General features: G+C 26.7%; 2 protein-coding genes and 1 long non-coding RNA gene across 5 annotated transcripts; 1 reads left to right on the top strand and 2 right to left on the bottom strand.

The window, feature by feature from the left end:
- Window positions 1-2,392: 2,392 nt before the first annotated feature.
- On the bottom strand, window positions 2,393-9,244 carry LOC105258679 (probable cytochrome P450 6a14). 3 transcript variants are annotated; one of them, XM_025407231.1, is made up of 7 exons: window positions 9,174-9,244; window positions 5,825-6,006; window positions 5,279-5,648; window positions 4,767-5,101; window positions 4,265-4,495; window positions 3,807-4,058; window positions 2,393-2,906 (listed from the first exon to the last, which is right to left on the bottom strand). In XM_025407231.1, the coding sequence occupies exons 1-7, from the start codon at window positions 9,227-9,229 to the stop codon at window positions 2,743-2,745; spliced, it is 1,590 nt and encodes a 529-aa protein (XP_025263016.1). In that variant the 5' UTR covers window positions 9,230-9,244; the 3' UTR covers window positions 2,393-2,742. The 3 variants fall into 3 exon arrangements, with proteins under 3 accessions (XP_025263016.1, XP_025263017.1, XP_025263018.1); XM_025407232.1 differs by lacking the exon at window positions 9,174-9,244 and adding an exon at window positions 6,614-6,627; XM_025407233.1 differs by lacking the exon at window positions 5,825-6,006 and having other exon boundaries at window positions 9,174-9,200.
- A 626-nt stretch (window positions 9,245-9,870) lies between these two features.
- On the top strand, window positions 9,871-11,640 carry LOC112637457. The gene is made up of 3 exons (XR_003122553.1): window positions 9,871-9,912; window positions 10,706-11,084; window positions 11,433-11,640. It is a non-coding gene; the product is annotated as an uncharacterized LOC112637457 (long non-coding RNA).
- Window positions 11,641-16,403: 4,763 nt separating this feature from the next.
- On the bottom strand, window positions 16,404-20,625 carry LOC112637460 (probable cytochrome P450 6a14). Its single transcript, XM_025407234.1, has 8 exons — window positions 20,540-20,625; window positions 20,469-20,498; window positions 19,774-19,959; window positions 19,232-19,597; window positions 18,765-19,099; window positions 18,244-18,474; window positions 17,786-18,037; window positions 16,404-16,917 (listed from the first exon to the last, which is right to left on the bottom strand). Exons 3-8 carry the CDS (start codon window positions 19,944-19,946, stop codon window positions 16,754-16,756), a joined length of 1,521 nt encoding a protein of 506 aa, XP_025263019.1. The 5' UTR covers window positions 19,947-19,959; window positions 20,469-20,498; window positions 20,540-20,625; the 3' UTR covers window positions 16,404-16,753.
- Window positions 20,626-23,550: the final 2,925 nt, after the last annotated feature.

The raw sequence follows: 23,550 nt of genomic DNA, 5'->3' as shown, positions 1-23,550 counted from the left end.
CGAGCGATATTTTTATATCGCTATTTTCGTTATTTTATGCGCGATTCTGAACGGCGCTCCCGCACTATTTCAATGCGATTAAAAATTGTATATTTGATCGCGCGATGTATATACTTTTAACGGCACTCCCGGTTTCGGTACGAGCGAAAATCTCATTTCACTTACGAGAATCCACTTCGAGTCAATAGATCGGGAATGCAACGATACAACGAGCAAGAATTAAGCCTCTCAAGATTATTGTTATATATATTTTTTAATTATTTATATTGAAACTTCGTAATAATGAACCTCAAAGTATAGTGCGTAAAACCAATATTGTATTATACAATTTTTATTTATTCAAAATATTGACATAAATGCAATTAAAAAAATTGTACATATTTTAGAAAGTAGAATTTATTATTGTTTTAAAATAATTATTATTGTTTTGCCTAAAATTTATTATTGTTTTAATTTTTAGGTACCCATGGATGGAGGAAAGACGTAATACAAAAAAGTGGAAGAAATTTTTTATCCATTTAGATTTTAAAGAACAAATAATAGCGATTATAAAGCGTATAAAAAACCTACAGGATTATCTGTTCGCGATATACGAAAATGAGTCATTAATCACTCAAAAAGACATTATTAGAGAAGAATTCGACAGGCTTTTGTATTCCATAACTGAAGATTCTACGATTTTCATATTAATTTCGACTGAGTTAGACAGAATTGTTTCTAAAAAATGGTCAAGGTAAAATTCAATAAACTAAATTGCTATTAACATTAAATTAACGTAATCATTGTATAGTTTAATAATTAAATTTTTATTTAGAAATTTTGCAGCAATGTGCACTACCATATTTGATTGCAATTTCATTTTACAATGTTTACAAGACCATCACGACAATCACGACATAAATGAAATTAAACCATATCCCCTACCACACGTATCTTATTCGATTCAAAATACATGGTTAGATGATATCGAGCAAAAAATATTGTCTCGCATTAAAAATAAATATCCTACATATCCAATATTTTGGATTTCTTCTGAAAAACTTTCCCTTTGGGAAGAGACCAATATCAATGACACTTTCTGGGATAAGACAGAAATAATACAAATTGTGGAAATACTCGACGAGTATGTATTCTTGAAAGAAATGCTCCATAAATTGGTTCAACTATGGCGACAATTAGATCCGAAAAACCATCGTTCTGTAAGTTATTCATAACAAACACATTACTAAACAAATACATTACGGATTAAATGAATTAAATTGTGTTAAGAGAAAAGTTTCCACATATTTTTCTAGAATATATTAAAGTGAATTACTTAAAATAATTTTAAGTTGTTCAACAATAATAAACTACCGCACAAAAATGAAAATGTCAAAATATGTCTCCGAATTTTAAAAAATTAATGTCTTTCAAATTTCAAAATTTACATCTCCGTTACACAATATATCAAATTATACAGTCATATTTTGCTCTGCGTTAAACGCAACTTTATGCTCTATATGAATATTTATAGAAACGTTTATTCTAATATAATTTATGCCTTAGGAAAGCTCAGCACATTTTAAGGACCGTATACTATATGCTACATATCACAGTGTAGCTAGTAGACTTCGTATAGATTGCGATTCGTCGGTAGATCTACTAGATCAATTTCTAAAAAAAAAACAAAATTTTCTAGTCTCGAAAAGCATAAGTATAATTTTAGCTTTAGTTTTATAAAGAATCCTGATGATATTTATATGTATTTATACTGCATGGCTCCATATATATATATATATATATATATATATATATATATATATATTGTATCGTGCATATAATTAAATAAAATAATTAGAAATCGTATGCTTAAATATTTTTTATTGCTTTTAAATATTATTTAAAAGTTGTCAATCAATACTAAATGAAATAAATCGAGATAAAATTTAAAAACTTCAAATATATACATATAAAATAGGAAATTTTTATACGATATTTTAACATAATTCATAGAATAAAAACACACAAATATTAAAATAACTATTAAAAATAAAACACATTTATACAAAATAAATTTTATTTGGCAAGCAATAAGGTAAATATTAATATTTATGACGGTTAAAGAAAAGAATAATCTATTAACTGTTTACGAAAGCTTTGTTTTTTATTAAATGTCTCTTATTTAATGTTTATATCGATAATTTATATACGACTATTTTACATACACTCGGCAATAAAAATATTTTAATACACGCAATTAATGGACTATTAGCCATTTATCCGTCTAATTTCAAATAATCCATTTAAAATATTGAATTCCAACAAAGGATCTAGATTATTAAACAAATTACTTTAAATCAAGTCAGTTTGCCAGAAATTAAACTGATAAAAGAAAAGAAATATACTTTAGATCTTATGTTAGTCTGTATCAATCCTTTTGATGGCTTTTATTTTTAACCACTTTCTCTCTCTCTGATGAAAATTTAAATACAAGTTAGTTAAGTTTGTCATCGCGTAGCGACAAACGAAAAAACACATGTCATACACTAATATACATTTTTGTTATTTGAAAATGTTGCACATTGTGCTATAATATTGTTAAATAATATCTTTGCAATATTTCTGCAACTTTATAATGCAATGATCATTGCATTATAATATAACATTGCAGAAATATTGTTGCCAGCTTCTTTGTTGTATGAGATATACATAATATTCTTGGAAGAAAATTTAAATATATTCAAGATTGCTTATATTATTCTTTTATCGCGGCTTCATAATAAGGTATACACCTTCTTTGGGCGTAAGTACAAAGTTAGTCGGATCGTAAGTTAACGGGATCATAGTTCGGGGATCAAGTTTGAATTTGAATTTCGACAGAAGACTTACGAGTCCAATCTTGGTTTGCATATAGCCAAATCTTGAACCTAAAAATTAATAGTAATAATAACGTAAGATTGATACATTGATTGGATAATATCGTAATACTTCATATAGCACGGAACATTGCAGCAATATTGCGACCATATTGCAATGTTGCTACAATGTTACAACAATATTAATAATACTGCTACAATATTCTGTGCTGTCTGAGTGACAAGAATATGATAGGTAATTCACATTTGTTATAGTCATTGCATAATAAGATATTACATAGATATTACATAGTAAAATATATAAATGATAATTTATATATAATTAAATATTTTTTTAGAATTCTTTTTAGAATTTTTAAAAAAATATTTAAAGTTAATAGCATCTCTAATTAAAATATAATCAAAATATAATTATAATATCTTAATAAATCATAATTATAAATCATAATCATAAATAATCATATACAATTTATTCAATAACATATACAATTTAACATATACAATTTATTCAATAATATACTGTTAATAATCAATGAAATATTACAATATAAATAACTCAAAATCGAACAAATCAGAGCTAGCGCTAGATAAAAAACGCTAAAAAAGTAATTATATCATTCTTCTTAAATTAAATCATATATTATTTAATAATGTTGCTAACATAATATCATAAATAAATATTAAGAAGAAAAGACTTTTGGCAAAATATTTAAAAAATATATTATATTATATTTATACTATAAATAAAATATTTAATTATTTAATTATATGTGTTTTGAAATATATGTATTAATCTATATATTTTTGTATCCCCCCTTCATAATTTAATAAAAAATTGCTATAAAAATATATTGAAAGAAATTAATAATATAAAAAGTTAAAAAAAAAATAGCGTAAACAATGGGAAAACAAATTTTATTAATTAGATAGAAAAGACTTATCTACACTCACCGATACAAATTCGTGGTCCTTCTCCAAATGGTAAATAAGTGTAAGGATGTCTGCCTGCTATCTTATCTTCGTTAAATCGTTCAGGATCAAATCTATCAGGATCTGGATATATCGATGGATCTCGATGTAATCCGAATATCGGTATAGTGATTGGTGTGTCTTTTGAAACATGAATATTTGTAGTTGGAAGATCTATTTCTTCGGTACAGATGCGATGCAAAGTAGATAGTGGCGGATATTTCCTCAGTGTCTCTGCAATATATAAAAAAATATAAAAACACTTCAAAATATATAATCAATTATTATTAGACATATTTACTTAGATATATGTAAATCAAAAAATATTAGTGTGTATGTGTGTGTAGAAACTTTCAGTTAGAATTTGTAATCTGTTTGTGCAGGAAACTTGATAAGAATAATTAGTCTCGATGACTTTACAATATAGATTATCAACTTGCCATTTATTACTTTGTGAAGATATGTCATTTCGTTCACAGCATTATAAGTCAATTCGCCATGATTTTTTAATATTTCATCGATTTCATTGCGAAGTTTATCTTGCAAGTGTTGATGTTGAGCTAATTCGTATAAACAAAATGTTGCTGTTGTCGAAGAAGTTTCGAAGCCAGCAGCGAAAAAGACGAAAGCTTGCGCAACCGCTTCTGACACAGTGAGCCTGTTGATGGTAGCTATATATAAGCAAAACATTTTATATTAATCTTATTTCTTTTAGAAATATTCTAAAAGAAAAATTAAAAATGCTTTTATATAATTACTATATAGAACTTATTATATCGTCATATTGTTGTCTGTATTTAATTAAAATAAGAATTGTATGTATTAATTGTGTGTATTAAAATAAGAATTGTATGTATTATAATTCAAAAACAAAATTGATTTTAAAAGACAAAATAAGCGCGATAGAAAACAAATATTTAAAACAATTATATACATATTTACAAGATTTATCGATATCCTTTATATCATCGGATTCAACGTAGCCCTTCTCCATAAGTTGTATGAGCAGATTCATAAAATCCTGCTTGATGATGTTATGACTTTGTCTATATTCCACATTCTCTCGAAAAGTCTTCGTAAAAAATTCTGTGATACTTCGTTTATGTAAAGGAATGGAAAAGAAATTCAAAATTTGAGGCATAAGAAAAAATAAAGTACTCCAAAACGGATGAACATCAAAGATCTTTTTTCCCCAATATCGAAACTCACTATCCTCTTTCGCTATACAATTGGATTTGACTCCAAAAGCTGTTGACATAATTATATCCGTTGTATATCTACAAATACATTTTCAACAAATTATTGTGGTAATATTAAAAAACATTTTTACGTACAATTTTTTTTTAATAATTTTTGTATGAATATAATACGTACAATTTTTTTTAATCATCCTTGTATGAATATAATATATATATTATATTCATACAAAGATTATATCTTTAAAAAAATTTTACCTTCCAAACCAATCTTTTATCTCGATTGAATCGCCTGTTTGTGCCACATTTTCTAAATTTTTCACAAATTCATCGCCGCACATTTTCATAATCGCAAACATTTGCTTTATTTTTCCTGAAGTAAAAGTGGGTGTCAACTTGACGCGCAAATTCCGCCACTTCTGCCCAGACAGTGCAAACAAATGACCGATCAGTGGATCAATCTTCTCGTTGCAAAACACTCCGCGATCATGGAAATTCTTGAATTCCTTTATCAGCACGATTCGAATAAGATCAGGATCAGTAATTATCAGATTTGGCTTGAAAAATACGTATATTCCAAAGGCACGATGTTCCTTATATTTCATGTAGACATCATGGAAGAATTCGCCTGTTAACAAAATTTTTTTCCACCAGTTTTTGTTTCAAATAAAATGAAAAAAGGAAAACAGAGGAAAAAAAACAAATATTAAAGATAATGAAGATTGCTTGCGTAAAAATAAATGCATTATAAGGATTATAATATATTCTTATAATATATATAATATTATAAGAAAATATACTCGCCTATTGTTCTTTTTTTAGTCACTATGGATCCAATATTACCAGTTGGCACAACAGGTTTAATATAAAAAATATTTCTTTTGCGCCAGTAATTAAATAACACATACTTATAATAAGTATACGCAATAATCAAAGCAACAATGAAAATCCCAATTAATTCCGCGAATAACATCGTAAGTTTTCGTCTAAAATAAATAAAATTAAGCTATTTCATTATAAATCATCATGATTATCAAATTATAAAATCAAATTCAATAATTTGATTAGAATCATAAAAATGCAAAATATTGCGAAGATATAAAGCCAATAAAATAAATTAGTATATTTAACATTGAGTTTATTATTAGAGAAATTAAAGTTAATTTTTATTTTCTCTTTCTTTTGCATGAATTAGGAAAAAAATATTATAATAGTATAGAAAATGTTCTTTTTGTTCATAAATTAATTTTACTTTAATAGAATTTTAATTTTATAATAGTAAAAGAGCCTTCTATCTAAATAAATTAAACAGTAATCGGGCTTGAGGAGCTAATATTATTATAATATTAGCTCCTCAAGCCCGATTACTGTTTAATTTAATTTTATAATATTATTTGATTGACTTAACTCGATGATACTATTTAAATATTTAAATATCAAATCTTAAAAACTCTTACGATAAATAATATTTTTGCATGTTTATATTAAAAATTGACTTATTAAATAATCTGTTATTATAAAAATATGCAAATTTATCTGAAATATTTTTTATATGTTAAATTTTAAAAAAATTTATGCAGTTATCAATATTACATTTTTTACACAAGGACCGTTTAAAATAATTTTTCCATCAAAAAGCAATCAATTGTTTGTAAGCTATATCACTGTCACTACATGTGTATGACGATATATTGAATGGATATGTTTTCACCAATATTTTTAAAGCACTGAAGGATATTTAAATCGCGGATGCGCTTATATAATGAACATTTCGTTATATAATCATTATTTTTTAAATATCATATAATCACTATTTTTTTATTAACATTATATGTAAGAGAACATTATATGTAAGTGATATTATATGTAAGTGAAGTAAATGTGCAATGACAAGAGTTATCTTTTTAAAATAACTTTATAAATTGCTGACTAATCTTTTCTTTTTTATCTTAATGATAATATTCACACTGCAAGCAGAATATGCGATTTTGGAGTCATCGATTTAAGTGCAAATTCAAATTATATGCATTAAAAATTCTTTCATATGTAAAGAGAATTTTATTCGTAGAATGTATGAATATATATATATATATAGGTTTGCCTTTCGAACGTAGGTTTCAAAACATTTAATCGACCCTTTATAAGGCCAAAAATTATTTAGAACATCGGAGTTTTTATTTTCCAATTATTTTGGATTTAAATTATTCGCGTGTTATCTAATCTACTTATTTTACATTCAGTCATTGCTTCGATGATATCAATTGAAAAATCTCTTCTTATTAATTATGTTATATTGAAAAATTATTTTCTACTTTCGGTTTATACAGTAAAATACGCAATAGGCTGGAAAAAGGAAAAGGGTCCAAACTGATATTTATTATGAGAACTTTATTCAAACAGTTTAATTCTAAATGATGATTAGAAATAATATTTATTTTAATGTTTCATTTGAAATTCATTTCTATTCATTTTTTATAATATAATATATTATATTATAACATATTATTCTCCATTCTGCTTTCGGCTTAATATATACATGATGTTTGGAAATTCAACCGACAAATTTTCAGAGATTGTCGAAGACACCATAAGAATCATATTTTGCAAATAAAGCTGAGGTCGGAAACGTGTCGTTACAGCGCTACGGAATACGGAGTGTTTGAAAGAGTCGGGAGTTCGAAATATCACAAAAAAATAGAAGTTTTACAAAAAATTGTTTTAAACAAAAATTGTAGGGTATAAAAAGGTCTATTTACTGGTGCCATGTATTTGACCTTGAATGACATCGTCAAGGTCACGACAAGGCAACCTTGAATTTTTGAAATGGAACCCTCTACTTTTTATTACATATTCTTGTATCCCTTCTTCAGACCTTTTCAAAATACTATAATTAAGTTAGTTTTCATTAAGTTTCTTTCCGAGTTATGAGGCCTGAAATCATTTTTTAATTTTATATAAACCGTAAAATATCTAGTAAAATATTCATTTTTCGATTATCTTGCTTTAATACTTTTATGTACAAAATAATGAGAGAAATCAATTGGTATAAAGGAAACACAGTTTCGAAAAAAAAATATGTAATTGGTAATTGCAAATTACATATTTTTTCTGTTGCCGAACTTGAAAAACATTGTTAATGCCTGTAAGAAGACTTCTAAGACGAGAAATGAGACAAAATATTGTATTGCAAAAATTTTAATAACTCAAAAACTAATTATTTCCGAACCTATGTTGATTAAATTCTTTTTCTTCTCTAAGTATGTGGAATCCATTCCTGAAATTTTGCCTACGACTTATGAAACACCCTGTATACTTATATGAAATATATATCAGTGTTCAACATACATATGTAAAATAAATTTTATTACAATAAACATGTATATTAATATTATTTATTAATTTAATTACATACTTTAAAAATATATTAAAATAAAACACATTTTTTAAAAATCATGTTTAAAACATTTGTTTTTTTAAATATGTTTAATACAAAATTGTATTTAATTTGATGTAATGTAAAAAACATGTTTTAAACATTTGCTTCAAACATAAATGTTTAAAACATAACAATCCTGTTACATATTCACGCGTAATTTTAAATGATATGGAGAATGATATATTTTATTTTATAAATTAATTATTAAACAATTATTTATTAAGCGATTGATGTAACACGGCACCATTCGTTATGCTACATATTTGGATTTATTCGATTGTTTTACCGCTCTTTTTCGAAATCAAATTCTATAATATTTAGTTTTAAAGGACTAACTTATAGCGAACTAAATAAATAAATAAACTAATGTTGAGAAGAAAAAGAATAAAAAACATAAATAAATAAATAAATAGCGTGGAATTAAGAGAGAATATATTAATATTTTTATTATAATAAATTATTATGAATTAAATTATTTATATTCTTATTTATATTTTTTATATTATTTATATTATTAGGGAGAAGACTGAGAGGTATCATGGTCTGCTTGATTTCTGAAAGAGGGTATGGACCTCATATAGATATTTAGATATTTATTAAATATCTAGTAGATAAATTTTTCCGAGTAGGAATATATGTATGGGAAATATAATAAAAATAAAAAAATAATTTTTATGTTTTTTTTTAAGTAAAATTTGAAGAAGTAAAACATTTTACCTATATATAATTATTAGAGTCCAGATGTCAGTTCCGTTTTCCTCACTCTCATTCATAATATCAAAAATTATCATATATCGTTGCATACATTAGAGTAACATTGATTATCTGACGTACATTACCAATCTTTTTAAGATACGACATATTATTATGTATAAGAGATTATTTATAGATAGACTATATTTTGACGACGGTACAATTATTTATGATGTACAAAATTATCTATGATGATTGTTTGACGTACATTGATTGACGTATGCATCACCAATATTTTTAATTCCTCATACAATGTATTAATACGACATGTTATTAAATATGTATAAGGAATTAATTATAGATAGACTATTTTGACTACAGTAAAATTATCTACAAAATTATTTATGATGATATATCATTTATATAATATCCCGAGAAAAAATGAGTGTAATATATTCAGATATAAATATGCGTAATTTTATATGATAACATATAATAATGACCAAAAATTGGCGCAATATGATTTTAATTTATATGATCATATTCGACTAGATCGTAACCTTCTACATACTGTTAGGTATGCCAACGGAGATGTCAGTTTATGATAGTCTTTTGAAGCAATAAGTTCGCGATTGAATGCTTTTGGTATTAAATCTGGTACTAAAACTGGCTAATTCAACTAGTAGGATAAGACATTAAATATATAATAAAATATTTATCTTTCTTTCTTTAAATGTGCATATAAAATTGTGTGAAGGAACAGGTAACGCTTCTATTTTATAAAAGACATTTTCTTTAATTTTTAAATCAACTAATTTTTATTATTTTAAGTATTGTTTTTATCTTTTACATATATTACAATTAACAAAAATAAAGACATTTATGTTTGTATTGTGATAACATGTTTCGAGCATTTTGAAATATAGAATGTATAAAATCTATAAGCAAAATTTCTTTTTGACATTATAAAATTATTATGTAATTTTATATTATTGCTATAAAATTTTATCTAAGTTATAAAATATTATCTAAGCTAAAGCTATAAAATTATCTATCTTAAAAACGTATGATATTACCTATGTGTTGTTTTTAAAATATTTTTTATAATGAATGTATAGAATATGTTAATTTGAATGTGTAATGAACGAATTAACAACAAATAATAAAAAATTAACATTTTATTCAAAAAGATGTGTTATAAAAATATTAATATAATTGTTTTTAGAATTTTGTTAGAATGTTTGACACAAATCATTATATTATCAAAAATTTCAACTATTTGATGATATTTGATTTCCGTTCAGTGTTTGTAGGTGTTTAATACATTTCTCACTTAAGAAACAAATTGATCTTAAAAATAACATGTTAGTAAATATACAATCCATATCACGAATAAAATCCCATTTTTGAAACTATTCCTTTACTTCTCATACATTTTAAGAAAAGATTTTATAAGATATATATATATATATATATATATATATATATATATAAATTGCTATTAACATTAAATTAACGTAATCATTGTATAGTTTAATAATTAAATTTTTATTTAGAAATTTTGCGATGTGCACTACCATATTTGACTGCAATTTCATTTTACAATGTTTACAAGACCATCCCAACCACGACATAAATGAAATTAAACCATATTCTCTACCACAAGTGTCTTATTCGATTCAAAATACATGGTTAGATGATATCGAGCAAAAAATATTGTCTCGCATTAAAAATAAATATCCTACATATCCAATATTTTGGATTTCTTCTGAAAAACTTTCCTTTTGGGAAGAGACCAATATCAATGACACTTTCTGGGATAAGACAGAAATAATACAAATTGTGGAAATACTCGACGAGTATGTATTTTCGATAGAAATGCTCCATAAATTGGTTCAACTATGGCGACAATTAGATCCGAAAAACCATCGTTCTGTAAGTTATTCATAACAAATACATTACTAAACAAATACACATTACGGATTAAATGAATTAAATTTTGTTAAGAGAAAAGTTTCCACATATTTTTCTAGAATATATTAAAGTGAATTACTTAAAATAATTTTAAGTTGTTCAACAATAATAAACTAACGCACAAAAATGAAAATGTCAAAATATGTCTCCGAATTTTAAAAAATTAACGTCTTTCAAAATTCAAAATTTATATCTCTGTTACGCAATATATTAAATTATACAGTCATATTTTGCTCTGCGTTAAACGCAACTTTATGCTCTATGTTAATATTCATAGAATCGTTTATTCTAATGTAATTTATGCCTTAGGAAAGCTCAGCACATTTTAGGGACCGTATACTATATGCTACATATCACAGTGTAGCTAGTAGACTCCGTATAGATTGCGATTCGTCGGTAGATCTACTAGACCAATTTCTAAAAAAAAAAACAAAATTTTCTAGTCTCGAAAAGCATAAGTATAATTTTAGCTTTAGTTTTATAAAGAATCCTGATGATATTTATATGTATTTATACTGCATGACTCCATATATATATATCTATATTGTAAAAGTTTATTGTAAAATTATCTACAAATTTATGAAGATATTTGTTTTTGTGTAAATCGATAAAATAGAATGTATCGTGCATATAATTAAATAAAATAAATAAAAAATAAATAAATAAAATAATTATAATCAGATTTGCTCATAATAAATTGTATTAACATTAGAGTTAGAAAAATATGTTCCAACGTCCATCTGTGCATCCTTCTTCAATAGACTAAGCGGATCGCTATTTACATATTATCTGAAAGAGCGTCACAGATATAGTGATAAGTTCCGGTTCTTATTCTCGAAGCACAAACAGAATGTAAACGGAGATACTCATCCGATACATTATCATTACTGGGTAACGCCACCACAATTTAAGACTGTTATTGACTCCCAAAAGAATCGTGATTATAATTACTCCACAAAAAACAACAACCACGTAGATTCTTCCGAAGTTCTTGTTCTCCCCATTGACTTCACAGAGAAACAGTGCGAGATTGATAATAAAGGTTTAAATCTTATTGATAAATGGTTTGTCAATCTGTCTTCCACTATTATTCCGGATGACATAGTTAGTTTTTTGCAGTTGGGAGATAATTTTAGTCTACCAATTAAAAATAGGAAATTATTGATTTTCGAGTTTATTAAAAATTTTGAATATAGTTTAAACAAACTCCCACCGAATAAGCGTGCTGAATTTAGAAATAATTCCTTGAGCCTGTTGAATATGATTTCTGCTTACTCTTACAACAACAACTCCATAAATAATCATCTTCTGGATTTACACCACAAAACAAAAAATTTTTTAAATAATCCGAACATTATCGTTACTCGGGCTGACAAAGGCAATACCACAGTAGCTTTAGATAAAGATGATTACATAAATAAAGTTGAAAAATTATTAGAAGACAAAGACACGTATTTAGTAGTCTTGAAAATCCAATCAATAAATTGATTTCCAACCTACGAGAACTCTTAATAAGATGGAAAAATAAAGGCTTTATCTCTCAGGGTATTTATCGTTCTCTATTATTCACGGACGGCTCGCTTCCCAAAGCTTATGGCCTACCTAAAATCCACAAAACCAATTGTCCTTACAGGATCATAGTCTCATCTATTAACAATTCGCTTTACAAATTATCTCTATATCTTCATAAACTAATGTATAATAATTTCCCCACAGCTCACAGCCATATAAACAATAACTTTGAACTGGTAGATAAATTAGCACATATTAATATAAAAGACGATTGCAGTCTAATCTCGTTGGATGTTGTATCTTTGTTTACCAATGTTCCTATAGACCTCGCGTTGGAGAGTATTTCAAATAGATGGCAATTTTTAGGTGGAATATGTGACATTCCAAAGTCCGATTTTCTTAATGGAGTTAAATTAGTATTATGTTCCACCTTTTTTACATTTAATGGCAAAATTTACCGCCAACTTTTGGAATGACCCCCATGGGGTCACCCCTTTCTCCTATAATCTCGGATTTGGTAATGCAGAACTTAGAGAACAGGGCGTTGGCATTACTATCTTACATTCCCTCCATCTTTGTAAGTTCTCTATCTATATATACAGGGTGTTTCATTTTAATCCGACCACCTAAATTTCTCGGAACCTAAGCAAGATAGAGAAAAATGTTTTAGACAAAAGTTGTATGGTTTCAAGGGGGACATAAGATGGTGTCATTAGTTTGATCTTGAAGAGCCACCTGAAGGACACGCGAAGGTCAGCTCCAACTTTTTAAATGGGACACCCTATATGCTTTTGCATATTCTTATAGCTCATCTCAAGAGCTTTCCAAAACACTATAATTAAGTTAGTTTTCATTAAGTACTTTCCAAGTTATGAGGCTTGAAATCATTTTTTAATTTTACATAAACCGTAAAATATCTTGTAAAATATTCATTTTTCGATTATTTTACCTTAATACTTTTATGTACAAAATAATGAGAAGAATCAATTGGTGTAAAGAAAAGACATAGTTATTTTTAAGAAAAAATATGTAATTGTTAATTGCAAATTACATATTTTTTTTTCAAAACAACTATGAGTTTTCTCTACACCAATTGATTTCTCTCATTATTTTGTACATAAAAGTATTAAGGTAAAATAATCGAAAAATGAATATTTTACAAGATATTTTACGGTTTATGTAAAATTAAAAAATGATTTCAAGCCTCATAACTTGGAAAGTACTTAATGAAAACTAACTTAATTATAGTGTTTTGGAAAGCTCTTGAGATGAGCTACAAGAATATGCAAAAGTATATAGGGTGTTCCATTTAAAAAGTTGGAGCTGACCTTCGCGTGTCCTTCAAGTGGCTCTTCAAGATCAAACTAATGACACCATCTTATGTCCCCCTTGAAACCATACAACTTTTGTCTAAAACATTTTTCTCTATCTTGCTTAGGTTCCGAGAAATTTAGGTGGTCGGATTAAAATGAAACACCCTGTATAATAAGTCTATGTTGATGACATACTAATGGCCGTTCCCACTGACTCTATTACTGAAACATTTGACATCTTCAATTCTCTCCACGGGAGACTGCAGTTTACCCTTGAAATTGAAAATAATAGATGCCTGAATTTCCTAGACATTAGTATTATAATTGAGAACAACACCTTAATCTACAATTGGTACCACAAACCAACATTTTCTGGTAGATATCTCAATTATTACTCACAGCATCCTCTCTGCCAGAAAAAAGGCACTATCATCGGCCTTACTGATAGAGCATTCCGACTATCACATCCTCGCTTCCATACGGCTAATTTCAAAATAATTATCAACATATTACTAAAGAATAATTACCCCCTAATATTTATCTTCCGAACGATAACTGGTAGATTGGATTTTTTAATTAATAGTTCTATTACAATTACTCCGCAGAATACTTTACATGAAGATTCTTCCTACCTTACGATACCGTTCTTACCGGGCCTTTCTGAGAAATTTAAATTGATAGCTCGAAAATTCGACTTAAAGCTGTCTTATTATAGTATGAACAAGCTCAATTCACTCATCAAGGTTCATAAAGATACGGTTCCTAGACTACAGAAGACGAACGTGGTTTACAAGATTGATTGTGCAGACTGCGATGCGTCTTATGTTGGCCAAATCAGCAGAATGCTTAAAACGAGAATTTCTGAACATCGCCTGCATATCGGACGCAATTTGTGTTCAAGATCCGTTATCACAGACCATAGATTATCACATGATCACGATTTTAAATGGGACGACATAACAGTACTTGACAATGAGCCTAATTATTATAAAAGAATTTTGTCTGAAGCTATTTTCATAAAAAGACAAATTAACGGCTTAAATTTTCAAACAGACACTGAGTGTTTACCTGAGATTCGTATAATAGTCTTATAAACAATCTTCATGAGCTCTGACTTTCATATATAAACGAGGTACTTTTACTCATTACCGCACTTGTGGTTTGAACTTGCACTGAAATATTTAAGATCTTTCACACTCTCTTGCTACTGGATAATTGCTATATTCGAGTGAGTTACTATTTTTTTGTAAGTTTAAGTTTTTTAGATTGTTTTTGACTTTGCTATCTCTATTTTTTATTTAGCACGAGATCTCTCTCTACCATGGGAGCACACCCACTGGCAAATAAACTAGCAGGGAGACTGCATGGTTATAGTTTATCTCTGCAACTGAGTATAGCAAGGTTTTTTCTGTTTACATTTTGCATCTTTTTATTCTGTGACATTGCATCTGTTGCATTGTTTTTGACGACCATATTTAATGCGTTTTGCGGATTATAATCCTGACTTATACTTCTACTAGCTTTATCCGTATTTATTTCATATCATTGCGCGGATGTATCGACATTTAACATCCACTTGTATTTTTATTTTTTGAATTTCGTAATGTTTAACTTATATTCCGTTAATTTCTTTCGAATTTATTTACCTACATATTTGTTTGCGCTGTAGAGGATCGAAAAATCGATCGAAACGTTCGCCTTTAATAATGTACATATGTTTAGCTTGTCTGTTATTATTGTAATGTCACCGTCGACATAGACTTATTCGAATGTATTCATTTTTCTAGATATAATTAAATTCTGTTAATACACTTCTATCCAGCTCTATACGACCGTTTTTAACTATTTGTAATTTGTTTAATTAGAGCCTTGATCACTTTATTGTAAATAAAATAATTAGAAATCGTATGCTTAAATATTTTTTATTGCTTTTAAATATTATTTAAAAGTTGTCAATCAATACTAAATGAAATAAATCGAGATAAAATTTAAAAACTTCAAATATATACATATAAAATAGAAAATTTTTATACGATATTTTAACATAATTCATAGAATAAAAACACACAAATATTAAAATAACTATTAAAAATAAAACACATTTATACAAAATAAATTTTATTTGGCAAGCAATAAGGTAAATATTAATATTTATGACGGATAAAGAAAAGAATAATCTATTAACTGTTTACGAAAGCTTTGTTTTTTATTAAATGTCCCTTATTTAATGTTTATATCGATAATTTATATACGACTATCTTACATACACTCGACAATAAAAATATTTTAATACACGCAATAAATGGACTATTAGCCATTTATCCGTCTAATTTCAACTAATCCATTTAAAATATTGAATTCCAACAAAGGATCTAGATTATTAAACAAATTACTTTAAATCAAGTCAGTTTGCCAGAAATTAAACTGATAAAAGAAAAGAAATATACTTTAGATCTTATGTTAGTCTGTATCAATTCTTATGATGGCTTTTATTTTTACCCATTTTCTCTCTCTCTGATGAAAATTTAAATACAAGTTAGTTAAGTTTGTCGTCGCGTAGCGACAAACGAAAAAACACATGTCATACACTAATATACATTTTTGTTATTTGAAAATGTTGCACATTGTGCTATAATATTGTTAAATAATATCTTTGCAATATTTTTGCAACTTTATAATGCAATGATCATTGCATTATAATATAACATTGCAGAAATATTGTTGCCAGCTTCTTTGTTGTATGAGATATACATAATATTCTTGGAAGTAAATTTAAATATATTCAAGAGTGCTTATATTATTCTTTTATCGCGGCTTCGTAGTAAGGTATACACCTTCTTTGGGCGCAAGTACAAAGTTAGTCGGATCGTAAGTTAACGGAATCATAGTTCGGGGATCAAGTTTGAATTTGAATTTCGACAGAAGACTTACGAGTCCAATCTTGGTTTGCATATAGCCAAATCTTGAACCTAAAAATTAATAGTAATAATGACGTAAGATTGATACATTGATAGGATAATATCGTAATACTTCATACAACACGGAACATTGCAGCAATATTGCGACCATATTGCAATGTTGCTACAATGTTACAACAATATTAATAATACTGCTACAATATTCTGTGCTGTCTGGGTGACAAGAATATGATAGGTAATTCACATTTGTTATAGTCATTGCATAATAAGATATTACATAGATATTACATAGTAAAATATATAAATGATAATTTAGATATAATTAAATATTTTTTTAGAATTCTTTTTAGAATTTTTAAAAAAATATTTAAAGTTAATAGCATCTCTAATTAAAATATAATCAAAATATAATTATAATATCTTAATAAATCATAATTATAAATCATAATCATAAATAATCATATACAATTTATTCAATAACATATACTGTTAATAATCAATGAAATATTACAATATAAATAACTCAAAATCGAACAAATCAGAGCTAGCACTAGATAAAAAACGCTAAAAAAGTAATTATATCATTCTTCTTAAATTAAATCATATATTATTTAATAATGTTGCTAACATAATATCATAAATAAATATTAGGAAGAAAAGACTTTTGGCAAAATATTTAAAAAATATATTATATTATATTTACACTATAAATAAAATATCTAATTATTTAATTATATGTGTTTTGAAATATATGTATTAATCTATATATATTTGTATCCCCCCTTCATAATTTAATAAAAAATTGCTATAAAAATATATTGAAAGAAATTAATAATATAAAAAGTTTAAAAAAAAATTCGCGTAAACAATGAGAAAACAGATTTTATCAATTAGATAGAAAAGACTTATCTACACTTACCGATACAAATTCGTGGTCCTTCTCCAAATGGTAAATAAGTGTAAGGATGTCTGGCTGCTATCTTATCCTCGTTAAATCGTTCAGGATCAAATCTATCAGGATCTGGATATATCAATGGATCTCGATGTAATCCGAATACCGGTATAGTGATTGATGTGTCTTTTGAAACATGAATATTTGTAGTTGGAAGATCTATTTCTTCGGTACAGATGCGATGCAAAGTAGGTATAGGCGGATATTTCCTCAGTGTCTCTGCAATATATAAAAAAATATAAAAACACTTCAAAATATATAATCAATTATTATTAGACATATTTACTTAGATATATGTAAATCAAGAAATATTAGTGTGTATGTGTGTGTAGAAACTTCCAGTTAGAATTTGTAATCTGTTTGTGCAGGAAACTTGATAAAAATAATCAGTCTCGATGACTTTACAATATAGATTATCAACTTGCCGTTTATTACTTTGTGAAGATATGTCATTTCGTTCACAACATTATAAGTCAATTCGCCATGATTTTTTAATATTTCATCGATTTCATTGCGAAGTTTATCTTGCAAGTGTTGATGTTGAGCTAATTCGTATAAACAAAATGTTGCTGTTGTCGAAGAAGTTTCGAAGCCAGCAGCGAAAAAGACGAAAGCTTGCGCAACCGCTTCTGACACAGTGAGCCTGTTGATGGTAGCTATATATAAGCAAAACATTTTATATTAATCTTATTTCTTTTAGAAATATTCTAAAAGAAAAATTAAAAATGCTTTTATATAATTACTATATAGAACTTATTATATCGTCATATTGTTGTCTGTATTTAATTAAAATAAGAATTGTATGTATTATATTCAAAAACAAAATTGATTTTAAAAGACAAAATAAGCGCGATAGAAAACAAATATTTAAAACAATATACATATTTACAGGATTTATCGATATCCTTATATACATATACAATATACATATTTACAGGATATTTACAGGATTTATCGATATCCTTTATATCATCGGATTCAACGTAGCCCTTCTCCATAAGTTGTATGAGTAGATTCATAAAATCCTGCTTGATGATGTTATGACTTTGTCTATATTCCACATTCTCTCGAAAAGTTTTCATAAAAAATTCTCTGATACTTCGTTTATGTAAAGGAATGGAAAAGAAATTCAAAATTTGAGGCATAAGAAAAAATAAAGCAACCCAAAACGGATGAATTTCAAAGATCTTTTTTCCCCAATATCGAAACTCACTATCTTCTTTCGCTATACAATTGGATTTGACTCCAAAAGCTGTTGACATAATTATATCCGTTGTATATCTACAAATACATTTTCAACAAATTATTGTGGTAATATTAAAAAACATTTTTACGTACAATTTTTTTTCATAATCCTTGTATGAATATATATATTATATTCATACAAAGATTATTTCTTTAAAAAAATTTTACCTTCCAAACCAATCTTTTATCTCGATTGAATCTCCTGTTTGTGCCACATTTTCTAAATTTTTCACAAATTCATCGCCGCACATTTTCATAATCGCAAACATTTGCTTCATTTTTCCTGAAGTAAAAGTGGGTGTCAACTTGACGCGCAAATTCCGCCACTTCTGCCCAGACAGTGCAAACAAATGACCGGTTAGTGGATCAATCTTCTCGTTGCAAAACACTCCGCGATCATGGAAATTCTTGAATTCCTTTGTCAGCACGATTCGAATAAGATCAGGATCAGTAATTATCAGATTTGGCTTGAAAAATACGTATATTCCAAAGGCACGATGTTCCTTATATTTCATGTAGACATCATGGAAGAATTTGCCTGTTAACAAAATTTTTTTCCACCAGTTTTTGTTTCAAATAAAATGAAAAAAGGAAAACAGAGTAAAAAAAACAAATATTAAAGATAATGAAGATTGCTTGCGTAAAAATAAATGCGTTATAAGGATTATAATATATTCTTATAATATATATAATATTATAAGAAAATATACTCGCCTATTGTTCTTTTTTTAGTCACTATGGATCCAATATTACCAGTTGGCACAACAGGTTTAATATAAAAAATATTTCTTTTGCGCCAGTAATTGAATAACACATACTTATAATAAGTATACGCAATAATCAAAGCAACAATGAAAATCCCAATTAATTCCGCGAATAACATCGTAAGTTTTCGTCTAAAATAAATAAAATTAAGCTATTTCATTATATTTGGTTACAATCATAAATCATCATGATTATCAAATTATAAAATCAAATTCAATAATTTGATTAGAATCATAAAAATGCAAAATATTGCGAAGATATAAAACCAATAATCAAAATTAGTATATTTAACATTGAGTTTATTATTAGAGAAATTAAAGTTAATTTTTATTTTCTTTCTTTTGCATGAATTAGGAGAAAAATATTATATTAATATAGAAAATGTTCTTTTTGTTCATAAATTAATTTTACTTTAATAGAATTTTAATTTTATAATATTACTTGATTGACTTAACTCGATGATAGTATTTAAATATTGAAATATCAAATCTTAAAAACTCTTACGATAAATAATATTTTTGCATGTTTATATTAAAAATTGACTTATTAAATAATCTGTTATTATAAAAATATGTAAATTCATCTGAAATATTTTTTATATGTTAAATTTCAAAAAAATTTATGCAATTATCAATATTACCTTTCTTACACAAGGAACGTTTAAAATAATTTTTCCATCAAAAATTGTTCAATCAAATGTTTCCATCAAATTTTTCCATCAAAAATTGTCCAATCAAATGTTTGTACTGTCACTACATGTGTACGACGATATATGGAATGGATATGTTTTCATCAATATTTACTAGAGTACTGAAGGATATTTCAATTACGGATGCGCTTATATAATGAAATTTCATTTGATAATCATTATTTTTTAAATATCGTATAATCACTATTATTTATTAACATTGTATGTAAGAGATAAGTGAAGTAAATGTGCAATAACAAGAGTCATCTTTTTAAAAAAAACTTTATAAATTGCTAGTGACTAATCTTTTCTTTTGTATCTTAATGATAATATTCACACTGCAAGCAGAATATGCGACTTTGGAGTCATCGATTTGAGTGCAAATAACATAATTATGTTTTCTGTATTTCTATGATATACAGGGTGTCCCATTTTAATGCCCCACCCCAAATAACTTTCTTATTTTTAATTTTAGAAAAAGATGTTTCAGACAAAAGTTGTATGGTTTCGAGGGGGACATAAGATGGTACCATTAATTTGATCTTGAAGAGTCACATGAAGGTTACGTGAAGATCATTTTCAATTTGTTAAATGGAACACCCTATATATTTTTGCATATTCTTGTAGCTTATCTCGAGAGCTTTCCAAAACACTATAAATAAACATTTTTTCATCAAGTACGTTTCGAGTAATGAGGCTTGAAATCATTTCTTAATTTTACATAAACCATAAAATATCTTGTAAAATATTCATTTTTTGATTATCTTACCTTAATACTTTTATGTACAAAATAATGAGAGAAATCCATTGGTGCAAAGAAAACATACAGTTGTTTTTAAGAAAAAAATATGTAATTTGCAATTAACAATTCCATATTTTTTCTTAAAAACAACTGTATGTTTTCTTTGCACCAATGGATTTCTCTCATTATTTTGTACATAAAAGTATTAAGGTAAGATAATCAAAAAATGAATATTTTACAAGATATTTTATGGTTTATGTAAAATTAAGAAATGATTTCAAGCCTCATTACTCGAAACGTACTTGATGAAAAAATGTTTATTTATAGTGTTTTGGAAAGCTCTCAAGATAAGCTACAAGAATATGCAAAAATATATAGGGTGTTCCATTTAAGAAATTGAAAATGATCTTCACGTAACCTTCATGTGACTCTTCAAGATCAAATTAATGGTACCATCTTATGTCCCCCTCGAAACCATACAACTTTTGTCTGAAACATCTTTTTCTAAAATTAAAAATAAGAAAGTTATTTGGGGTGGGGCATTAAAATGGGACACCCTGTATATCATCATGGTTGATGTTGATAAAGCAGAAAATTAGTTTCATTCATTTTATTTATTTATTTTTATTTATTTATTTATTTCATTTATTTTTTATGATTTAAATATGTTTAATTTTGAAAATAATAAACAACTTGAAATCTAATTTTGCGTGTCGTCACATGTGATTTTGCCTATTCCTATTTATTTTCAAATATTTGAAATAATGAGTTAATAAATAAGCAGTGTGTCATACTGCTTTGCGTAAATTAATTATACATTAATTATTAAGTACTACATACTCGCAAAGTTTCAGTAAAATCGATAATTCGAAGTTTATATATTCTTCTTGTAAGTCATTTAAAGAAATGAAAATATTATATAATATAAAAATACTGCGCAAAATATTTTCCCATTAATGTACATAATTTAATTAATAGTTATAATAAAGGAAAGTACATATATACAAATCAATCATACTTCTAATTTGTATCGCATGAATATAAGTAAATTGATAAAAAGTACAAAATTATATTATTAAGGGGATGCCGGAGTCGCAGCCGAACTCCGACGGGTAGGCGCCCTCATTTTAACATAACTAAAAGTGTCGGTACATTACCGACACTTATAGTTACGTTACCGACAATCTAATATATCTTATCTAATATAAAAATACATGTATATTTTAGAAAGACATGCATATTTTATAAAGAGCAATGCAAAAGTTTTTCGTTACATTGTGGTTAATTGTGTTTATTGTAACAAAAAATGTTGCATTTTCACTGATTTATCGTCTCGTACAAGCAACGATTGTAGAGCATAGATCTGTCTTTATTGCGTACATATTGCACAATTCTATGTTGCTCTCATTAATTATGTCTTTATATATATAATAATAATATTATATATATATATATATATATATATATATATGAGAATATATAAAATATATAAAAATATATGAAAAATGTAAAATATATATATTGTCAAAATATTGATATGTATAATCCCTAACAGCACAAGTAGATTCTGAGAATGTTCTAAGAATATCGCAAAAGTATATTGTGTATATTCTCAGAACAATCTCAAACGTACTGCAATTGACGCAGTACGTTCTGCGAATGATCTAATGTCCGGGGTAGCATCTCCCATAGTATTTCTCCGCGAATGTCTATAGTTGGAGGATAGTTTCAGAAAATGATGAAAATGGGAAGATTGCAGTAGATCATTTATACACGCACACATATATACCGCCAAGTGCGCGCGTGCTCACGCATTGAACAGGATAGGTTAGGATTAGGTTAGGTTAGGATTAGATTATTAATGTCAATTTTGATTTTTTATTGATGTTTTTATTGCAAAAACGTTACTTCAAAATATGTGTCATATACATTATGAACACATTATTCTTCATTACATATATGTTATGTATATATATATATAACATTTATAAATAAAAGAAAAAGTAAATTCTCTATATATCGTAAACTCTCTCAAAATAAAGATTTTCATTATAACTCGAACAAAATTTGAAAAAAGCAAAATTCTTAATTGTAATCTTTGGCTCTTGCGCTAACATGTCTTATTTAAATACGTTGACAAGATAATTATCACATTCAGTCAGAGGGCTCTTCTAGTTCTTCCGGAAGATCGTTTCGATCCCTCTGAATTTTTCTTTTTTTTTCTTTCTCTCTATCAATACGCTCTTTAGCGTGAGCTAACCATACTTTTATTGTATTAGATATGTGCTCATC

Source organism: Camponotus floridanus, unplaced genomic scaffold, assembly GCF_003227725.1.
Source record: "Camponotus floridanus strain SB8 unplaced genomic scaffold, Cflo_v7.5 scaffold169, whole genome shotgun sequence".
Lineage (NCBI taxonomy): Eukaryota > Metazoa > Arthropoda > Insecta > Hymenoptera > Formicidae > Camponotus > Camponotus floridanus.
Note: the sequence above shows the minus strand (reverse complement) of the source record. Positions and strands in the feature narration are given on the sequence as shown.